This window comes from Epinephelus fuscoguttatus, linkage group LG8 (genome assembly GCF_011397635.1).
Source record: "Epinephelus fuscoguttatus linkage group LG8, E.fuscoguttatus.final_Chr_v1".
NCBI classification, from domain to species: Eukaryota; Metazoa; Chordata; class Actinopteri; order Perciformes; family Serranidae; genus Epinephelus; species Epinephelus fuscoguttatus.
This window is the reverse complement of record NC_064759.1, coordinates 46,513,601-46,537,058: the sequence shown is the minus strand read 5'-3', so window position 1 is coordinate 46,537,058 and position 23,458 is coordinate 46,513,601. Positions and strand designations below refer to the sequence as shown.

Genomic DNA, 23,458 nt, shown 5'->3' with positions numbered 1-23,458 from the left:
TGGAGGCGCTGTCTTTTATTTACCTGTTGCCATGGTGAATCGTGGAGTCGGAGCTCCATTGATGATGGCTTTTTATTGTCGGCTTAACTCAGAGTGAACATACTCAGAGTTGAATGAACTAACTCAAATCAACTGTTCTGGAACCGGTAAATCAGAATTTCCCATCTCGTGGTAAATCAACTCAGAGTTCAGGGTTAGACTCAGAGTTTGTTGAACCTCCTACCTGGAATACCCCTCAGGGGCCTATTTCAGAGAGCAGTCTCAACAAACTCTGAGCTTAATCCCGATCTCCGGGTTGGCTGAGCCTGAGCTGGGAAACTCTTGAGTTTTCAGTTCCAGAACAGCTGATCAGAATCAGTTCAATCAACTCTGAGTATGTTCAGCCTGAGGGAAGCGCGTTCACGGCGAGCACCAAAAGACATCAATAGAGTGCAGATAACTTGATTTTCAGTGGCAGAAAGCAGAAAACCACTTGTTTCATCCCAACTGAGATTTTAATGACTGTGAATGAAGACATGAAAAAAAAATCTATTACATCAACTGCAGCTAAACAAGGGGTTGCCTCACTGATGTGTTCAGTATAAAGAAAACTGTTGCTGCCAAAGTATCAAAGGGCAATGCATAAAATTTGCTTCGATGATAATGTAAATCCACGATGTGTAATATTTGATATATCTGGGTGGAACAGATTGTTAAGATAAATCATAGACTGTGAGGTGAAATTGTATCTTTCATAAAGACACATCCAAACGGGGTCTAATCACCTTCTCCTTATGCAACAGCCTCTGAATAAACTGTGCCTCAAAGTCCATGACTTTATTTAAAAAAGGACACGCCATGTCTCTCCTTCCTGCTACATGCTCAACAGGCGGTCAGCCTCAGGCTTAGATGAAGCAAACCTGCAAGCCAGCAGTTGCCATAGTAACTGACTCAGGGTTTCACTGAACTGGCTTTGTGAAACGGAAAACTCAGAGTTTCCCTCATCTCAGGCTCAACATACTCAGAGTTTTCACTGATTCTGCTCTCTGAAATAGAGTCCAGGTATATACAGACTGCAGGAGAGGTAGGTGGCAATCAACTTGATACAGAGCAGCTGTGAGGTGAGTAATGAGATGACCAGAAAGATAGGTGGCAATCAACTTGATGCAGAGCAGCTGTGAGGTGAGTAATGAGATGACCACAAGCCACCCACAGCCCTGGAACAGACAGACAAGGGAAACAGACAACAGAAACATAGAACAAGAGGGTGGGAAAAACAGGACGGAAACACAAGGAATGACAGGAGACAAGGAGGATCCTAATACAAACGGTGCAGAAACAACACAGGTCTTTAATACACCATGGGCCTATTGTACAAAACTAGGATAAGGGATTAAGCTGGGGTGTCTTGGTTATTCTGGCTCAATTTATCCATGATCCGGTTGCACAAAAGTGGGATAGTGGACAATGGGATATGTTATGACATAAGTTACCATGGAGATTTATTCTGTGGAGCTAGCCTGCTCCAGACCAGGCTAAGTTCCAGGATCTATTTAATCTCATCCCTTATCTCAGTCAGCAGTCACCACAAACGGAAACCAATAGTTATTCCACTGCCCTCTGCACATTGTTATCACATTCAACCAGACCCACTGTCATTATTTAAAGATTTGTGATCATTAATTGCAATCATTTTAGATAATTTACAGTTTTCCATAGACTATATAAAATACACATCCCATATAAATATAAATACACATCAAAGAGTAACATGATGTTCCTTTATTGAATAAGGATAAATCAAAGCAAGTAAACCATCAGCTCCTTTCAAAACTGAAGTCACACAGTGACTCTACAAGATAGAAAGCATGGAATCAAAGCATATTATACAACACAAGAATAAATACACATTCAAAGGTCTGTATATGATACACCCCGCATGTCTGCACACTGAAATAAATGCAGGACAAATCCATACACAACAAATGAACAGACAAATCTAAATCATCGATGTGTCTCTTAGACCCCATCCCAACTAGGCTACTTAAGGAGGTCTTACCTTTGGTTAACACTCATATATTAGATATGATCAATATATCCTTATTAACAGGCTATGTACCACAGTCTTTTAAGGTAGCTGTAATTAAACCTCTACTAAAAAAAGCCCACCCTGGATCCAGAGGTGTTAGCCAACTATAGACCAATATCTAATCTTCCCTTTCTGTCAAAGATCCTTGAGAAAGTAGTCGCAGACCAGCTGTGTGATTTTTTCCATAATAATACTTTATTTGAGGAATTTCAGGCAGGATTTAGAGTGCATCATAGCACTGAGACAGCACTAGTTAAAATTACAAATGACCTTCTGATTGCTTCAGACAAAGGACTCGTCTCTGTGCTTGTTTTATTAGATCTTAGTGCGGCGTTTGACACTATTGACCATCAAATTCTGCTGCAGAGACTGGATAACTTAATTGGCCTAAAAGGTTCTGCACTAAGCTGGTTTAAATCTTATTTATCTGATCGTTTTCAGTTTGTTAATGTTCATAATGAATCATCCTTACGTACTAAAGTTTGTTTTGGAGTTCCGCAAGGTTCTGTGCTCGGACCAATCCTATTTACTCTATATATGCTTCCTTTAGGTAACATCATTAGAAATCACTCTATAAATTTCCATTGTTATGCGGATGATACACGGTTGTATTTATCGATGAGGCCAGAAGAAAGTAATCAATTAACTAAACTCCATAACTGCCTTAAAGACATAAAAACCTGGATGAGCACCAATTTCCTGATGTTAAATTCAGACAAAAATGATATACACACAGTATACAGCACAAACAACATAAAAGGCCAAATCAATTTAAAGTGAATAAAAAAATCCCCCACAAATTCCTCTGCCAATGCAGGCCATATTTAACTGAAATTCACGGAATGCGTCTCTGCCACTCCAGGACATATTTAACTGAAATTCACAGCATGCGCCTCTGCCACTGCAGGACATATTTAACTTAAATTTAAAGCATGCATGTTAACTAAAATAATTTAACACATATTGGTCCCTGACCAGCCGACCACTGTCGTCATCAGGGAAGATGGCAGGATTGTCCCAGTCCATGTGTGATGGCACTCTGGGGGCCCTCTCCTTCCTCAGGCAGGCCACATTATGGAGGACAGCACAGGCCACAGTGATGTCACATACCCTCAAAGGGCTGACCCTTAAGTGGTTAAGACAGTGAAAGCGTGCCTTCAGGAGGCCAAAGGTCATTTCAATCCTGGCCCTTATCCTGGCATGGGCATGATTATAGGCCTGCTGTGCTTCCTGAGGGTCTGGTGTGAGGAGAAAAGGCTGGCAGGCATACCCCCCTGTCCCCCAGCAACACTCCAGAGAATTCACCTGTCAATACAAAATCTCATCATCACAACCTCATAAATAGAGTGACATTCTTGACGCAGCCATGATGTAAAAAGTGGTTATTAACAGAGGTTGTGTGGCTCACCTTGTGATCGGCACTGATAGATTCCAGAGGTCCGAAAGACTCGGGAGTCATGGGCCGCGCCAGGCCGCTTTGCCACAACATTGCTGATCAGATAGTCAGCATTGCAGACCATCTGAAATTATAAGATGAAGACTATTAAACCAATCAAGGCACATCACAAACAATGCACAGTGTTCATTAATCGACAATATCAAAATGTCATATTCACCTGAACATTAATGCTGTGAAAGGATTTCATATTCACAAAATCGGGGATTATATATATATATATATATATATATATAATGATCAATCAGCATACACATGCACGCGCACACACACACACACACACACACACACACACACACACACAAAATTGCATACATATGAAACAGCAGAGGAGCATGGAGCATGAGGAGCAAACATAAGATAAGATAAGATAAGGTAAGATAAGATAAGATAAGAGGAACTTTATTTATCCCAAAGGGAAATTCAGTTACGTCAGTGAGCTCATCTATTTATCAAAGAGTTATACAGTCTGATGGAGTTACATTTACACAATTTCACTCACATCTGCAGTCAATTTCACTTACAATTTCAACTGATTCATAATCAGAGTACAACTATTTTTTCGGCAATGTTAATTAACTATTGGATTGTAATTGTGATGGTTTCAGCAGAGCATTGAGTGTATATTTGTGCACTACTTACACATTCAGGCGGTCTGCAACTTTGCCACGCTTTCTCTAGTTGTTTTATTACTGTGGCGGTGTTGTCTTTCTTTATGATTTGATCCTTTACCTCTTCGTAAGCCTCCATGAGGATTTCTGCCTCCGACGGGGAAAAGTACACTGCTCTTGTTGCCATGGTGAATCGGTGAATCTGTGATCGATGGCAGGGTCTACTTGAGGAAGCCGCGTGCGCGCACTGGTCCAGGATTGGTTTCACCTGGCTTGATGAATCCGTGTCTGCTCATCCTGGCTTGGTCTTTGTGCAATCAATTAAGCCTGGACGTTCTTGTTTTGGATTCGTTGAACCCAGCTCAGTCATTTATCCTGGATGTCTGAATCCTACTTTTGTGCAACGGTCCCCAGGTTTACAAGTGACAGTCACCCAAAGGGTTCAAACAGTACACTCATCTACTACATTATAAAACTCTTTTATGACCAAGCTCTACCTCAGATTTTTTTTCTCTACTGTTTGTGTCTGAGCTTCAGTGTCTCCTCTGTCAGGTTACCCACACCAGTCCTAACAACAGATCTCAGGGAAAGCAGCAGGAATTGTGTTTTACCCATTAGGCAGAGACGAGCCAACATAAACACATGGTTCTGAAGGACAGCAGAATAACAGAGGTCTGTTCAGCATCTGGTTACAGTCTCACAGCTCTACCCATACCTGGCTAATCAATCAGAGAGAAAAGAGCAGACTGCTAGACCTCAACTGACTACTCCACCAACTGTCCTCCAAAGCTACTGTGGCTGCCATCTACTGTCTTCTCTGTTGATGTATTTTGTATAATTTTATGATTGCTGCATGCATTTGCCCATAGACTATGGCTGAAATATTATCAGGCTTCATCCAGCGGCCAGTTTGGACGTAAAACACTGAAATATCATTAAGTTTATCAAATGAAAGCAGTCCATCATGAATTTCTGCTTCTTTAAGCAGTCCATCATGAATTTCTGCTTCTTTTTGGACAATGACATCTCCATTTACACTGTACACAATACCATCACACATGCCGCTGTTCTGTCCCAACCAGATGAAAACTGTCTTTTGTGTGTTTAGGTTTAGGTTCACACTGCACTACCACCAGCAAACACAACAGGCTGTAAAGCGCGGTCACATGGTGTTCACACAAGTAGATGCTGAATTAGACAGCATTTTTGTAAGTCAGTCCATCAAGACAGAGAATTACAGCCTAGTTACCTTTTGCAAAAGTTTGCATTATACATTCATTCAAACCAGGAATACATTTGTGTGTTTTAACAACTGAAGTGACATAGTATATTAACTGACTTTGTCATCTGGAGGTAGAGGGGATGGTGCATGGAATGACACCTAAATAAGACACCTGCCAAGCTGCAGACTACAGTTTGAGACAAGAGATGCAGCCTGTCACTGTCATATACAACCAATCCTGTGCTGATCAAAGTTACATGCATGTGCTGCACCATGGTTCACACCAGGGGCATTGCTAGGCATACAGCTACCATAATAATAATAATAATAATAATAATAATAAAAAATAATAAATAATAACAACAATATTTCAGTCTAGCTATTGAACTTTTCAGTCTTACTGTAGCACAATAAATGTAATCAAGAAATCCTTCTACAAGAGGGAATATTACCAAAAAAGACCAAAATCTTAAACTAAGATTATGGTCTGAAAAGGTATTCCCCTGATTGGGTAGCTTTTTAAACTAGCCCACCCACAGCCCACAGTCCACCTAGTCCAATTCATACAAGTTTACTTTTTAAGCATCAAACTGTACCGTCTGCTTTTCATCTCAGCAAAACGTCCGGCTCAGTGCACGAGCAAGCAAACACATGACAGCCTTAATGGACAGTAGGCTTATGCTAGGTGTCTTTCCCTCTGCCAGTAAAATGGCATTTCCGAACGTTATCGAAAGTGAACTTAAACTAGCCATAGTTTAATTTGGGGTCGTGATTTGTGAGACTCATGTTTTTGGTGTAGACACAACAGACAAAAAGTTTGAACCACTAGACTTTTAACCAGATGATCTTCCCTCATTCTCATCTCTCCTTGCTGCTTCCCTGTCCCTACCTCCTCTGTTCTGCAAAAGAATTTCCTCATGTCCATGATGATGGTAATCCATCAATGTGTAGTGGTATTATATACTACGCTTCGGCTTTACTTGACAACTGTCCGCTGATAAATTTGCACCGTGGGCCGCAGCAGCTTACCTTCCAACTCCAAGACGCTAGGCTTCATGCGCGTTCCATTCACTAAATATGCACAGACACACCCAATGCCTGCAAGTGCAACCTCTCCACTCTTTAATATGCGGTGCAGGCCCTACTACGTGGTTGAACTAGGAAGAAATTGTGCCCCTGCTGTTCTGCCTTGACACACCAGTAATAGCGTAGCCCTACGGATATTCAGTAATGAATACGGATATTCAGTAATGAAAAAATAGGCTTATTTATGAAATTTAATTGGGAATTGGGCACAGCGCATGTTTACCAAGGCACGTGCAAACAGCAGCATGGACAGTAACTGACTTTTCTGAGCACTGCTGCAACCTGTTCTTGAAAGTCATAATTTATTCCCATGCATGCTGCACATGGTATAATAGCTAACTAGGAGACTGAGGTATACCACGCTGTTTTAATCACAGAGTTGATAAGTAGCTTGAAACTGTAGCAAAGCAAATGCTAATGTTACATGTATGTGGATGGAAGATGCTAAAACACATGGGGCCCTATTTAGATGGTCTAAAGCGGACAGCGGAGGGCGCATAATCCATGTCTCAAGTGTCATTGCTATTTAGATGCAGACGCAGTTGTCATTTTCACGCCTTGCGCCCCGTCATCTAACTAGCAAATGAACTTGCACTTCTCTGGGTGTGTTGGTCTAAAAATGAGGAGTGGTCAGGAGCAGTCATGGCGCGTTGCTAGTTAGATGACGTAAAAAGCAAATGCGCCAGTGACCAACAAAAACCTGGTCTAAAGTCAATGGCGCAGTATTTCGTTGTTAAACAAGTTAGTAATATGCATCTCTAGGTGGGTGCACAACGCGCGTGCACTCTGCTCAGACACACACGGAGCAGCCACACATATGCAAAAGATAAATAAAAATATCATTACATTGTGAAAGGTTATTATTGTGCACATTAAAATATTTATCAGAAACACGTCTTAATGGTCAGTCATTAATCAGAATGATCTAATCACAGTAATAATGGTAATCATAATCCGGGAGGTCCAAGCTCGCAGTGTCCGAATATACGGAACTGCGAGCAGACCTCCACGGGCTGATGATGCATAGCCTGTAAAATGAACTTGTCTTTCCCAAATGAATTGTGATCATTTTGGCATGTGAATCACAAAATCAAAGATGTGAAAACGTTTGATAAACTTTATTTTGACATAAACACAACAATAACCAGCTTCTGTGAACTAAAAACGTAAACTTATAGCCCTACAAGTATAAATGTATATGTATATGCTGCACAGCCCGCCGCACAGCCGGGGTCACCCTGGGGAAGCTCCGCAGCCCGCGCACAGTCAGACCAGATGGCCCGGGTGCAGCCACGGGACCAGCCCTTCCTGGACCTTCGGGTGGGGGTGTTCAGGATGCTGGAGAGGGAGCTGGGCTCTCTAACCTCCCGGGCTAAAATAAAATTGAACAACTTACAGTTTGTTGACAGTGTTTCTCCCATGCACGCGCTCTCTCTTTCTCTCTCGCAGTCTCACTCTGTTTCTTTTCTTTTGGCTTTTCTAAGATGACAGATGCTGAATATATACTCCCGATCTGATGCTGTGGCTGTTTGTGGCTGGCTGAGAGGGATGTGAACTTATCAGTTTGCAGCTGTGTTACTGTAATCAAATCAGGTTGGGTTTCCATTATGCGTACCAAACGGTGCCAATCCCCTTTGATCTGACATCAGATGTGACGGGACAGTCGATATAGAGATACATTTATTGTCTCCTCAGTTGTAAAACGCTCACTCTTTGCAGTTGGTAGGTCCACCATCTAACTAGCTCTCCGCCATGCGCTCCAATCGCACCTCTGTTAAAGGGAATGAGAGGTGACACTCTGATTGGCTTATTGAATGATACGCCCAAAACACACCCATGACTAATTCACAGAGTAAGTCCAACCCTTTTAGACTCTCCGCCATGGCGCACAGTCTGAAAACGCGCTGTCTAACTAGCAAGTGACTGGGACATTCCCATGCGCAGCACGCCTGGTGCTTTGTGTTTTAGACCATCTAAATAGGGCCCTTAGTGTCTTTACCTCTGGTAGGTATAACACAATAACAACATCAATATGAGTGGTCTACCCTCATCTGATAGTTAGTTTTAATATTTCAAGTTTCCAGTGGTTTTGAATACAAGTTTCAAACATGTTCGTGTATGCTGTCAATAGTTCTTAGATAGGAATTAAATCAGAATAGGCCAAAATTGGTAGTGGCAGGTCAGACTTTTAGAAAATCAGAAACCTGACACAGTCAAGGAAACTGCAATTAGTGCGTCTTTGTTCAAGACAAACAACATAGTGGATTGTGCTTTAGCAACCCTTCACTATTTTACCACCGTGGATTGTGCCACAAAAAGTGATTGTACCATAACGCTCCATGGCCACAGGAGCAAAAACAAAGTGCAAAGGAAATGAAGTGACAGGACAAGACTGTCCTCTCCAGAAAAGAACATTCGGTCCAAAACTCAAAATGATCAGTGTCAGGTGGTCCACCACCTTGGTCCAGCATGATATATCTCCACAACTGTAAGGTGTAGTCTATAGCAATGAAATGTGATACAGATAATCATGAGTCTAGATTTTGTTTTAGATTTTTGATATTGTAATACTGCTATGGCTTTGAGTCTGTGTTTTTGGATGCTTTATTTAAATCTGCTGTCTGAAAAAAAAATGCTATGCACAGAAACCTTGCACACTGAGTCCATTTTATTGCTCTATCCGTTGCAAAAATACGCAAAATGTGAAAAAATGATAAGACACATTTCCTTCTTTGCCTCTCTCCACTGAAGTTATCTATGTGGCTGTTACCACTTTCTGCCTGTCTCATATATGGCACCACAGATGCACGAAGGGGCAGTAATCGTCCACCCTATCTGTCTCCGCATTGTGAGTGTGGTCCACATCCATCTTCCTCTTCATCATCCACCTAAATATTACTATCTGACCTGTTAAAAGTGAGCTATCTGAATTATAAAAGGATACTGTCAATCAATCAAACAATTCTATGTATAAAGCCCAATATCACAAATAACAATTTCCCTCAGAGGGCTTTACAGCATACGACATCCCCCTGTCCTTTGGACCCTCGCAGCGGATAAGAAAAAAACTCCCCAAAAAAACCTTTAACGGGGAAAAAAATGGTAGAAACCTCAGGAGGAGCAACTGAGGAGGGATCCCTGTTCCAGTACGGACAGACATGCAATAGATGTCGTACAGAACAGATCAACATGGTAAATTAACAGTTATCCGTATGACAAAATTTTACAGAAAGAGAGACTGAGAGAGACCAAGAGAGATGCAGGACAGACAGTAATGACAGTAGCTTACAACAACATTAATGAAAGTAATAATATTATAATAATAATTACGGCTATTTTGGTACAATATGTTGTTGGTATATATTAATATATTATAGTATATGTATGTGACAATAACCAGATGTGTATAATAATAGCAGTAGGAGGCATCAGGCAGGACCACGGCAGCAGCACAACCACACACAATTTTTCTGCATCTTTTTGGGACAGGATAGGTCTAATTTTCGCAGTATTACGCAGATGAAAAAACCCAGCCCGTGAGGTTTGTTTTAAATAGGAGTTAAAAAACAAAAATTACTAAATATTACTCTGAGGTTTCTTACGGTAGTGCTAGAGGCCAGAGCAATGCCATCCAGAGAAACTATATCATCAGACAAATAATTTCTGAGGTGTTTAGGGCCAAGAACAATAACTTCAGTTTTGTCTGAATTTAAAATAAGGAAATTGGAGCTCATCCAGGTGTTTGTCTTTAAGGCATTTTTGAAATTTAGTTAATTGATCCGTTTCTTCTTGCTTTATCGATAAATACAATTGTGTATCATCCGCATAGCAATGGAAATTTACAGAGTGATTTCTAATGATGTTACCTAAAGGAAGCATATATAAAGTGAACAGAATTGGTCCAAGCACAGAACCTTGTGGAACTCCAAAACAAACTTTAGTACGTAGAGATGATTCATGATGAACATGAACAAACTGAAAATGATCAGATAAAGAAGAATTAAACCAGTGTAGTGCAGAACCTTTTAGGCCAATTAAATGTTCAAGTCTCTGTAGCAGAATTTGATGGTCAATTGTGTCAAATGCCGCACTGAGATCTAATAAAACAAGCACAGAGATGAGTCCTCTGTCTGAAGCAATCAGAAGATCATTTGTAATTTTAACTAGTGCTTTCTCAGTGCTATGATGCACTCTAAATCCTGACTGAAATTCCTCGAATAAATTATTATCGTGGAGAAAGTCACACAGCTGGTTTGGGACTACTTTCTCAAGGATCTTTGAAAGAAAGGGAAGATTAGAAATCGGTCTATAAGTATAGACCGATTTCTAATCTTCCCGTGCTAGCCTAGTGGCTAACACCTCTGGATTCAGGGTGGGCTTTTTTAGAAGAGGTTCAATTACAGCTACCTTAAAGGACTGTGGTACATAGCCTGTTAATAAAGATATATTGATCATGTTTAATATGTGAGTGTTAACTAAAGGTAAGACTTCCTTAAGTAGCCTAGTTGGGATGGGGTCTAAGAGACACGTTGATGATTTAGATGAAGAAATCATTGAGGTCAACTGTTGAAGAGAAATAGGGGAGAAGCTATCTAGATATATATTAGGTCTTACAGTTGTGTTTGAGGGCAGAATGGTTCCATTTGAGGCTAGGAGGTCATAAATTTTGCCTCTAATAGTTAGAATTTTGTCATTAACAAAGCTCATAAAATCATCACTGCTAAGGGCTAAAGGAATACAAGACTCTCTGGCTGTGCTGAAAAGAAACCTGGGGTTGTTTTTATTTTCTTCTATTAATGCTGATTAATTTTGCTCTGACATTGCGGAGATATAAGAGGTTATATGTTTTGAGACTGTCTTCCCAGACTTAACGAGATTCTTCCAGTGTGGTTAATCGCCAATTCCTTTAAAATTTTTGCGATATTTGTTTTAATTTTCGGGTTTGAGAGTTTTAGACCAAGGAGCGAACTTTCTTTGCTTTGTTAACTTCTTTTTAAGTGGTGCTACACAGTCGAGTGTTGTTCGCAGCTAGCCTGCAGTGCTATCCACAAGATGATCAATTCGGGAGAGTTTAAAGTCCGTACGGGAAACCTCTGTTACAGAAACATGGTATTAAATTTAATGTCGATGGAATCATTTCCTTAAATTTTGCGACAGCACTATCTGACAAAACACCTAGTGTAGTAACTGTTGCTGAGTGGCGTGTAATCGAGTAGAAAGAAATCAAAAGTTATTAAATAATGATCTGATAGAGGGATTCTGCGGAAAGACTACTAGGTTATCAATTTCAATTCCATACGTTAGAACCAGATCGAGGGTTTGGTTACAGGGAGTGGGTTTATGTACACCCTAACTGGAGCCAATGGAGTCTAATAATGTGATAAACGCAGTAGCAAGGGAGTCATTATCAACATCAAAATGAAAAAAATGTTAAAATGTTGAAATGCAAAATGTTAAAATCACCTACAATAATAACTTTCTGATTTAAGAACTAAACTGTGGTCGGCAGTGAAGGACTCTGTGCTGTAAAGTTTAGTTGATACAAAACACACATTAAATATGGTTTAATAGAGACGATTTCAAACACAAGTACACAAATTGGCTTCATTATAAATTGCAGCATTGACAGACAAACACTTGTCTTTATCTGGACACATTTCCCCCACCATTACACCATGCTAACGTTATTAGCACAAGTCCATGGCATTTTACATTGTGTAAATTAGCCTAGCTACTAGCGATCTTTCCCTGTTCTCATATAAAACCAGGGGCAACAGCAGCATTTAGCAAAGGTAATGGCACATAAATTGGCTCCATTACAATTCACAAGATTCACAGACAAAACAACCCAGATAGCACACATACATCTGGCCGACTTCGGCCCGATGTATCAAGTTTAGATCGTTAAGACGTGGCAGGGAGAGCTTTTGCTCATTGCCAAGACGTCGGCCTTTAATCAAAAATGAGCACGTAACTTCAAGAAACAAATCCCAACTTCTTCACCACTGTATTGATTGAAGGCTTTGGGTTCGTCACTCTGCTTAATTTAGTGTTGAAACTGTTAAATAACGGGATCCGGCGTTAACTCCGTTAACTGTTAACAGCAGCTCAACAACCAGTCCTTCATCTCGGAAAAACAGTGGTTTCAAAACTGCGCCACTGGGTCAGTTTGCTTTGCAGAGGAGGAGACCTTGACTGATAAATTGCCCATAAAATCACATTAACAACATACCAAAGGCATCCTTAAACTTCACTATTTGACCTCCCCGCTCCTCTCCGCTCCTCTCACCCACACTTGAGCACCCGTTCTAGGATACACAGTGTTGGCCCGCCCCGCCTTACCTCCGCGCTCCTCTCCGCTCCTCTCACACACACTTGAGCACCTGTCCAGGGCCCCGGAGGTCATGCCGGGGGGCCGTGGGACCACGGGTGGCAGCTCCGGGCACTTCCACTTTAACCCAAAACGAGTGCTCACGATAACCAGATGAGCAGATAACGTCAACTAGGGAAAATAAAATGAAAACACCACAGTTGTAGCCTGTTAGCAAACATGAGCTAAACTGCTAAACTAGCTAACAGCTAACGAAAGATAATGTTAGCTGGTGGGGATATGTGCTATATACACCCAGTCGTGCCTCGCCACTCACCAGGAACCTCTTTTAACGGTCACAGAAGAAACCACATAGCTATTTTCTGCCAATTTATTCCAATTAGCTTACCTGAAACCAACTGTGATGAGATGCTGTGTCCCGCGAGCTCAGTTCCAAACAAAGACCGCAGAGATGAAATTCCGCCTCTGTGGCGACTTCTGTATGTGGGCAGACATTCTACGGCGCTGGGCCGACCCAAAGCCGACGTAACAGAAACGTTTGATGAGCTGGGACAAAAGAGTATTAAATTTAAAGATATCCACCCATGCGGCAGATGCTTGTCAAACGTTGTCAGTATACAGAAACAGACAGGAGGTCTATGTCACCACGATGCTAAGCATTAGGGTGGGCGAGTTCAATGTTGTGTAAACAAAGGGGGTGTTTTGAAAACACCCCAATTTTCACAGGTAACATAGCCTGTCCCTCCTGCCGCAGGAAATAATGGATTAATCCTGGAATGCTACTGATGTAGCACTTTTCTCCTCATAAAATTAACACAGCGATTATTCGACCAGTGAGAATTTGGTCAGACGAAAGCATATCGACCAAATAATCGACCAGTTGACCAGGAGAATACAGCTCTAGAGAATTCAGATACAAATTCAGAATACGGGCCAGGAGCACGGTACACTATAAACAATAAAAGTGGCTGTGAGGTTTTCCAGTTTGGATGTAAGAGACTAAGGACTAGGCTTTCAAAGGAATTATAATCTAGTTTAGGTTTAGGGCTGATTAACAGACCAGAGCTAAAAATGACTGCAACTCCCCCTCCTCGGCCGCTGCCTCGAGGAATGTGGGTATGATTATGACTAAGAGGAGTGGATTCATTGAGACTGACATATTCATCTTGACATAGCAAGGTTTCAGTAAGGCTGAGTAATTCAATATGATTATCTGATATTAATTTGTTTACTAACACTGCTTTAGATTAGAGATCTGATATTTAACAGTCCACACTTAATTCTCCTGTTTTGTCTTTCCGTCACAGAAGAGGTTTAAAGGAGCAATAAGCAAAATCGTTTCACCGCTAGGTTCGCTGTTGTGCACTGCCTGCAGAGCAAAACAAAGTGTGTCATGAGCCACTCCTCCCTCTACCTCAGCTCTCCAACACCCCCACCCCCCCACTTGCCTCGTCTGTGCCGGCGAGTACCACAGCACCTCCACGGACTATCACATCCAGACGGTCCTGGTGTTTCTTCCGCAGGCTCCGCTTCACTCAGCTTCACTCAGCTGCCCGATATACCTGCTGCTTCTTCCCACATTAACCTGATTAACAAACCAGGGCTTGGTGCTCCGGTTGGATCCAAACGGAGAGCCGCTAGCTGGGAAGCTAGCGGAGGCTAACTGGCTGTGTTAGCAGCTGAGTGAAGTGGAGCCTGAGGAGGAAGCACCAGTTAGCCCCTGCTTTCACTGCAGGCAGATTCACTCGCCACAGGGGCGAGGAAATAAAACCTAAACAGCCAACTTAGTTTAGCAGTTAGCAATGTCTTTCACTCACTCTCGGCCTCTGCTGTGTTTAGCTATTTCCCTGCTTTCCTGTTAGCATTAGCAACACTTGACTGCCACGCTAATGCTCCAACTGAGCCGGGAGCCGGGCTCACGGTCTCACGGAGAAGAGTTGGGACGTTAGCATGGCAGCCCATTAGTGCTAACGTCCCCACGCTTCAGGCTCAGTGAGTCGGAGCCAAGAAGCGTGGGGACATTAGCGTTAGCAGTAGTCGGCTGCTATGCTAACGTTCCAACTCTTCTCCGTGAGCCTGTGAGCCTGGCGGGCTCACGGAGAAGAGAGGAATGTTAGTGTTAGCTCCCAGAGTTAGCACTAGAGCTACTACAGCTACTGGAGTAGCTTGCAGCTATGGAGCGCTTCTAAGAGCTCTTCTGGTCACTGAGCCTCGCCTTCATTTCAGCAAATATATTCCATTTATTAAAGGTACCATCATCATTGAAGTAGGCAGGGGAATAGCTAAACACAGCCGCCAGGCTGCCCGCTGGGCTACATTTTACAATGCTAATTGCAAATGTTAGCTGGGCTACACACCTAACACAACCGAAACGCCTGACCCATTGCTGGGACCGAGCTGCTAATAACTCAAGCTCCGGACATTAACCCATGCTACGATTGTAACATTAAATTTAATTGAATCGACATAGCGACATGTGCTTAACGTTACTGTAACACTAATTAAAACAGACATTTGACTTTATGTTGTACCTGTCCAGGAGAAGAAGAGCTAGCTCCAAGTCAGATTGTAAGGCAAGGCAAGGCAAGGCAATTTTATTTATATAGCACCATTCATACACAAGGCAATTCAATGTGCTTTACAAGGGAAATACGTTACGAACAATAGATCATTAAAAACAAAAGCTAAAAGCAAGAAAAACAGTGCAGAAAATGCATTTAAAAAGCAAACATAAAGCAAAAGCAACAGCAACAGCAGACAAATATAAAAACAATAGCTACAGATTATCCTAACAATAAATTACATCTCTAGTTCACTGGTAAGCTGCAGTAAATAGTAATGTTTTAAGCCCTGATTTAAATGAGTTGACAGTTTCAGCCGACCTCAGATATTCTGGAAGTTTGTTCCACAGGCGGGGAGCATAGAAACTAAAGGCTGCTTCACCTTGTTTGGTTTTGATCCTGGGAACACTAAGTAAACCTGTTCCAGATGATCTGAGGGGTCTGGATGCTTCATAACGTACAAGTATATCAGAGATGTATTTAGGCCCAAGACCATTTAGTGCTTTATAGACAAGTAACAAGATTTTAAAGTCTATCCTTTGATACACTGGAAGCCAGTGCAGTGATTTAAGCACTGGTGTAATGTGCTCCACTCTCTTGGTGTTGTTGAGGACTCTGGCAGCAGCGTTCTGGACGAGCTGTAGTTGTCTGATTGATTTTTTACTCAGGCCTGTGAAGACACCATTACAATAGTCCAGCCTGCTGAAAATGAAAGCATGAACAAGTTTTTCTGTATCTTGTTTAGACAGAAATTCTTTTATTCTTGCTATGTTTTTAAGGTGGTAGTAGGCTGATTTAGTAATTGTCTTAATGTGACTATTGAAATTTAGGTCTGAGTCCAGAACTACACCAAGATTTCTGGCTTGTAGCCCCTTTAACTCTTGCAGTCCTCTCCACCTTGGAAATGTAAGGCCAATGTTCGCCAACAACCGTTGTTTCTTTAGAGGTAATGTCAGATCCTGGTCGTCTTCAGGTGGAGGTTCTGCTCTCTGCAGAAGGAGGGGGGGATTCACATGAACGTACATGAACGCACAGCCGGACCGGCTTGTAAACAATGGGCTGGAGATCAACACAGAGAGAGGGTGTGTGAGATCATGCTATACTCCAGATGAAATTACACCTCTAGTTCTTCACATAGCAATTTTTTACTTCAATCTAGAAATGATGAATTTTGTTTATTGCTCCTTTAAATTTTCATTAGGTTGTTATGCACAACTCCTCTTTGTTTGACTTTAAATTTAAATAATTTATGTTGTCGAGGGACAAACACCGTTTCTATAACTCTGTGGGTGGGTAACTGCACTAGAAGCTCAGAGAAGCGTTTAAGACTGCAACTCTGATTACTGGTCTCAACTCTGGGTTGTCAGGGTTTTGAATTAACACTGTAATAAACTTGGCCAGGTTTCTAGATATGAGAGCAGCTCCATCGAAAGTGGGATGAATGTCGTCTCTCCTAATCAGACCAGGTTTTCCCCAGAAAGTTTGCCAATTATCTATGAAGCCCACATCATTTGCTGGACACCACCTGGACAGCCAGTGATTGAATGATGACATGCGGCTAAACATCTCATCAGTGGTCAGATTTGGAAGGGGTCCAGAGAAAATTACAGAGTCCGACATAGTTTTAGAATATTCACACACCGAGGCAACATTAATTTTTGTGACCTCCGATTGGCGTAACCGGGTGTCATTACCGTCGACGTAAATATGTTTAGCCTTAGGCAGCAGTTTTAAATTAGACTCAATGTGCAGCACGTTCCTCCTTTAGAACATGCGCTTCAACTAGTAGCACCAAAGTCTGGTAGCTCTGCAATTTTACTTAGTTTTACTAAATTTTTATTATATATATTTTTTTTTCTCAACTACTAATGGATACTTCTGTGAAGAGAAGAGTTTATTCAAGAGAGGAGCTTTTTTCGTGATGAACTGGAGATATTTGTGAAGACTCAGAAAGTATACCGTGAGTGCAGTCTCCTGTGTTTTACGAGAAATGTGGTTGAATCAAAATATCTCAGTCTCCAACGTGGATCTACCTGGCTTCACTCTCATATGATTGGACAAAGACTCTAAAGCTAGTGGCAAGAAAAAAGGTTGGGGCCTGGCTTTATTTGTGAACCAGAGATGGTGCAGTCCTGCACATATTACTGTCAGGGAGAAGATGTGTTGTCCACTTTTGGCAGTTGGTATGAGGCCATATTATGTACCAAGAGGAATCAATCATATCATAACAATACTTGTGCACATCCCACCCAAGGCAACTGCTGAAGTTCCATGTGAAGTTCTCCATGAACTTGTTGCTAAGATACAGACTAAACATCCTGAGGCACTATTGATAATATCAGGAGACTTCAACCATGTTTCCCTCTTCTCTCACCTGACTGGATTTACACAGTTTGTTAAGTGTCCAACCAGAGAAAATAAAACCCTTGATCTGCTGTATGCCAATGTCAAAGAAGCTTACAGAGCCACTACCCTACTACCACTGGGCAGGTCAGATCACAAGTTGGTTCTTCTGCAGACATGTTACAAACCCTGTGTGTGGAGGCAGCATGCAACTAAACTCACAGTTAGGAAATGGACACCAGAGGCTACTGGGGCTCTAAGAGACTGCTTTGAATGCACAGACTGAGATGTGCTGCTGGAAACAGAGGAGAACATCATGGACATTGATAGACAGGTTGACTGTTTTACTGATTACATCAACTTCTGTAGAGACACAGTCATACCTACAAAGACTGTACGCTGTTTCCGCAATAACAAACCTGGGATTACCAGTAACATAAAGGCAATCCTCAATGAGAAGAAGGCAGCTTTTAGAGATGGTGACAAAGCACGGCTCAAACAAGTGCAACATGAGTTGAGAGGAGAGGAGACTTAAGATGGCAAATGTGGAATACAAAAAGAAACTGGAAGGGAATCTACAACACAGCAACATCTGTGAAATGGGGAGAGGAGTCAACACCATCTCTAGTTACAACAACAAGAAAAGACAGCCAGTGGTGGGTAATGCAGAAAGAGCTGATGAACTCAATCAGTTCTTCAACAGATTTGATATGGCAGCCACTCCCACTTCCAATGCTGCTTCTCCTCCTCCTCCTCCTCCTCCTCCATCACCTCCACCTCCACAACTTGTGTACAACTCCAATGTGGCAGCCACCCCCCTTCTTACACCTGTGCCTCCACCCTTGTCTGTCACAGAGATGGGGGTGAGGTTGGAGCTGGGAAGACTTTGCTCTGGGAAGGCTGCTGGCCCAGATGGTGTGTGTCCAAGGCTCCTTAAAGACTGTGCTGCCCAACTGTGTCAACCTCTCCACAAGATCTTCAACCTCAGTCTACAGTTGGGGTGGGTGCCGGCACTGTGGAAGACTTCCTGTGTTGTGCCGGTACCAAAAATTAAATGTCCAGCTCAACTTAATGACTTCAGACCAGTAGCCCTCACTTCGCACATCATTAAGACCTTGGAGCAGCTGATTCTACGCCTACTGAAAGACTTGAGGTCAAAGACAAACTCGACCCCCTGCAGTTTGCATACAAACAACACATTAGAGTGAATGATGCTGTCCTCTACATGCTTCACCGTGCCCTAGCTCATCTGGAGGAACCTGGCGCTCGTGTGAGAATCATATTGATGATTGATTTTTCAAGCGCATTCAACACCATCCAACCCAACATAGTCAAAGACAAGCTCACAGAGATGGCAGTGGATCCTTCCTTTATCTCCTGGATCACAGATTACCTGACAGGAAGGCCACAGTATGTCAGGTTGGGGAACTGTGTTTCTGGGACATTAATGAGCAGCACGGGGGCTCCACAAGGGACTGTCCTGGCTCCATTCCTGTTCACACTGTACACAGCGGACTTCAAATACAACACTGAGTCCTGCCACATCCAGAAATACTCGGATGACACTGCTATTGTGGCAGTATCAGGAATGGGCAAGAGTCTGAATATAGGGACCTGATAAAAGCGTTCAGTGACTGGAGTCACAAAAACTGTCTCCTCCTGAGCACCTCAAAGACCAAGGACATGATCATAGATTTCCACAGGTCCAAGCCCCCTCTTCAGCCAGTGAATACCTGTGGGGTGGACATCGAGGTGGTGCCAAGCTATAAGTATCTAGGTGTACACCTGGATAATAATTTGGACTGGTCCCTAAAGATGCAGAAAAATTGGTCCACGCTTTTGTTACCTCAAGGCTGGATTACTGTAACTCCCTATTATCAGGTAGCTCTAGTAAGTCTTTAAAAACCCTCCACCTAATTCAGAATGCAGCGGCACGTGTACTAACAGGAACTAAGAAACAAGATCATATTTCTCCTGTTTTAGCTTCTCTGCACTGGCTCCCTGTAAAATCCAGAATTAAATTTAAAATCCTACTGTTAACTTAGAAAGCTCTAAATGGTCAGACTCCATCATATCTTAGAGAGCTCATAGTGCCATATTATCCCACCAGAACACTGCGCTCTGAGAATGCAGGATTACTCACGGTCCCTAAAGTCTCCAAAAGTAGATCAGGAGTCAGAGTCTTCAGCTATCAGGCTCCTTTCCTGTGGAATCATCTTCCTGTTGTGGTCCGGGTGGCAGACACCGTCTCCACATTTAAGACTAGACTTAAGACTTTCCTCTTTGATAAAGCTTATAGTTAGGGCTGGCTCAGGCTTGCCTTGTACCAGCCCCTAGTTAGGCTGACTTAGGCCTAGTCTGCCGGGGAACCCCCTCTAATACACCGGGCACCTTCTCTCCTTCTCTCTTTCTCTCTCTCATGTCCTGTTACTGCATCTTGCTAACTCGGCCGTACTGCATGTCACTATCTCGGCTTCTTCTCCAGAGCCTTTGTGCTCCACTGTCTCGCAGGTTAACTTATATCGCAGCGGTGCCTGGATGGTGTGACGTGTGTGGTTGTGCTGCTGCCGTGGTTCTGCCAGATGCCTCCTGCTGCTGCTGTTATCATTAGTCACATTTCTACTGTTATTATACACATATGATTATTGTCACATATGTATACTATCTGATATTAATATATACTTTCAACATATTGTACCACAATAGCCAGAATTATAACTATAACATTATTACTTTCATTTATGTTGTTGGAAGCTATTGTGATTACTGTCTGTCCTGCATCTCTCTCTGTCTCTGTCTCCCTGTCTCTCTTTCTGTCTCATTGTGTCATACGGATTATTGTTAATTTACCATGTTGATCTGTTCTGTGCGACATCTATTGCACATCTGTCCGTCCTGGAAGAGGGATCCCTCATCAGTTGCTCTTCCTGAGGTTTCTACCGTTTTTTTCCCCCCGTTAAAAGTTTTTTTGGGGGGGAGTTTTTCCTTATCCGCTGTGAGGGTCCTAAGGACAGAGGGATGTCGTATGCTGTAAAGCCCTCTGAGGCAAATTGTGATTTGTGATATTGGGCTTTATAAATAAAATTGATTGATTGATTGATTGATTGATTGATAAACACAGACGTTCTCAACAAAATGGGGCTGAGCCGCCTCTTTTTCTTGAGGAAGCTCAGATCTCTCGACATCTGTAGTAGGATGCTGCAGATGTTTTATCAGTCTGTGGTGGTAAGTGTGTTGTTTTATGCTGCAGTCTGCTGGGGAGGAAGCATCCGACACAAAGATGCAAGGCGGCTGGACAAAAGAGTTGGCTCTGTGAATGGAGTCAGGTTGGACACACTGGAGGAGGTGGTGGAGAGATGCACACTGAAGATGTTCGAGGCCATCATGAACAACCCAGATCATCCACTCCACAACTCCTTGATGGACCAAAACTGTGGTGGACGGCTCCTCTCTGTTCGATGCAGGACAGAGAGATACAGAAGATCCTATATACCAACAGCCATCAGGCTTTATAATTCTTTGACATATAATAGATGAGCTGACAGATAATTGAATTTCCCCTTGGGGATGAATAAAGTTATTCTTATTCTTATTCTTATTCTTGACGCAGCTGTGTCCTGCCCCAACATTTTTTTCATTGATTCTTGATCAAACAACTCACTAAAGCTTCTGATGGATGTGAAAAAGCCAAAAAAATCAAACCTGTTCCAAAAATTTTAATGACCAATCAAAGTTTCGGACTCTGTGTGCAAACATTATTGATACAATGTTAGGTCTTACTTATTTTTAGAAACAAAAACTGACTCAGTGCGCAAGGCATTAAGTATTGTCTTTTCCTAGTGTTAAAGGCTGCATCACATTGAAGTAATGCAATTTTCTGAACTTACCAGACTCTTCCAGCTGTCTGTTATTTGCCTTTATCCACTTCGTCATTATATCCACATTACTGCCGATCATCAAAAAATTACACTGTGTTAGTATTTTGTGAATTGCTGCAATATCGATATTGAGGTATTTTGTCAGAAATAATTTGATTTTTGATTTTCTTTGTATCGCTCAGCCTTATTTCCTGCTGACTTTGGTAATGCACTGACTTGACATCTGGCACTACAACATATCATCACACAACGGTTCCTGCAATATCCTTCAAATTAGCCCCCCACGAATGACAGTATTTAATTAACATAAAGTCACAGAGGTTAGGTTTAGGCAAGTAAAGTTACTGTGATTGGGTTTAGGAGAAGAAACATGGTGAGGATGTACCTTAAAGTGAATCAAAGTTCACTCAAAGTTCAAACGGTTCTGAACACATCTCCTGGGGGAAAGTCCTGTGTTTTGTGACCCATGCACAATGTCAAGCTGCCTCCGCTTCCTTCTTTACTCCCATCAGTGTATTGGTCATGTGATTGCAGCCTTCCAGGATACAGGGATCATGCATATATTACTCGCTCATCATTACGAGGGATATATATGAATTTTAGTGCGTTACTTTATGTAGGAAAATGTGTGAACAGTGCATGAGAACAGCCTGAAAACCACCAACAGGTCAAAGTTGTTGCTTATCCAGTAAAATATTCCAATATCTACCAGGTCTTTGGTACAAATTGTTGTACCAACTTTCACATCGTGTCTCTTAACCAGGACTACAATCTTTCTCTAACAGTAACAAAGTAGTTCAGTTGCCTCACCCTTATCAAACCTTAACCTTAGATCTTTCATTTTAAAAAGTTACATCATACATATTTTTAAGTACTAATTTTGATAATTTTATTGTCATTTCTGTCTATTGTTTATTTATGTTTCTTGTCTATGCACCAAAACAATAAAGCAAATTCCTAGTGTATGAAAGCCACATTGGCAAAATGTAAGACGCAGTCTGATTCTGATTAACCACAAAGGTGTTAGAGCAGAAAACAGTAATATGGGTCATGTTGGAAGGTGATTACAGATGACTCATTTTGTCGTCAAGGTTGGAGTCCTTGTTGGTCAAGACTGTGGTGCATAGAACTCTGGGTATTTCTTTTTATCCAGTGAGACTACTATAAACATCTTAATAGTAGTTTGGTGCCACCTGACTATGTGGCAGCATTCTCAACTGTCGAAATGAAACAAACCTAAGATTTTTTGATAAACAGCTGTAAAATGGAATTTCTATTAAACAACTCTGACATTTCATGACTCTATTGTGTACACAGATTTTAGGACACAAAGACCTGACATCTCCTACACAGCGATATATTGACAGCAAGGTGGTACGAACACAAACAGAGGGAGAGTGGCTGTCCTTTGACGTGACAGAGGCAGTGAGCGAATGGCTGAACCACAGAGGTTAGTGCATATTCCTCCCATCATTGCAGCATATTTCTCACCATTGATTGCATGTGTTACATTGTTCCATCACCTTGGTGTGACTTTTGTTTCTTCACAGACAGAAACAGTGGATTCAAGATCAGCCTGCATTGCCCCTGCTGCACGTTTGTACCATCAAATAACTACATTATTCCCAACAAGAGTGAGGAGCTGGAGGCACGGTTTGCAGGTTATTTGATTCAGAAAATTGTTAAGGCATGTTGAAGGATAAGTTTGGTGTTATTCTGTATTATATTGATGTCAACAAATGAAAGCTTGAAAAGACCAAAACCAACACGGTGTTAGTTACTGCAACTTAGGTCTGTCTGACCGTCATGTACTAATGTCACTCACGTGATGTATAAAGGTCATCTTATATACTGATTTTAACCCAAAACATAATTGTTTCTCAAAACCCAAAGTAGTTTGTT

The 23,458-nt window shown here is 41.9% G+C and overlaps 1 protein-coding gene and 1 long non-coding RNA gene across 2 annotated transcripts in view; one reads left to right on the top strand and one right to left on the bottom strand.

Annotated features, from left to right (window-relative positions):
- tgfb2 (transforming growth factor, beta 2) overlaps positions 1-23,458 on the top strand; it is a 241,987-nt gene that overhangs the window by 204,500 nt on the left and 14,029 nt on the right. The window contains exons 3-4 of the mRNA XM_049583197.1: positions 22,874-23,006; positions 23,107-23,217. Of these exons, the coding sequence (XP_049439154.1) occupies positions 22,874-23,006; positions 23,107-23,217 (244 nt within the window). The remainder of the gene's footprint in view (positions 1-22,873; positions 23,007-23,106; positions 23,218-23,458) is intronic.
- On the bottom strand, positions 7,556-13,299 carry LOC125892896 (uncharacterized). Its single transcript, XR_007449810.1, has 3 exons — positions 13,163-13,299; positions 12,786-12,945; positions 7,556-7,815 (listed from the first exon to the last, which is right to left on the bottom strand). It is a non-coding gene; the product is annotated as an uncharacterized LOC125892896 (long non-coding RNA).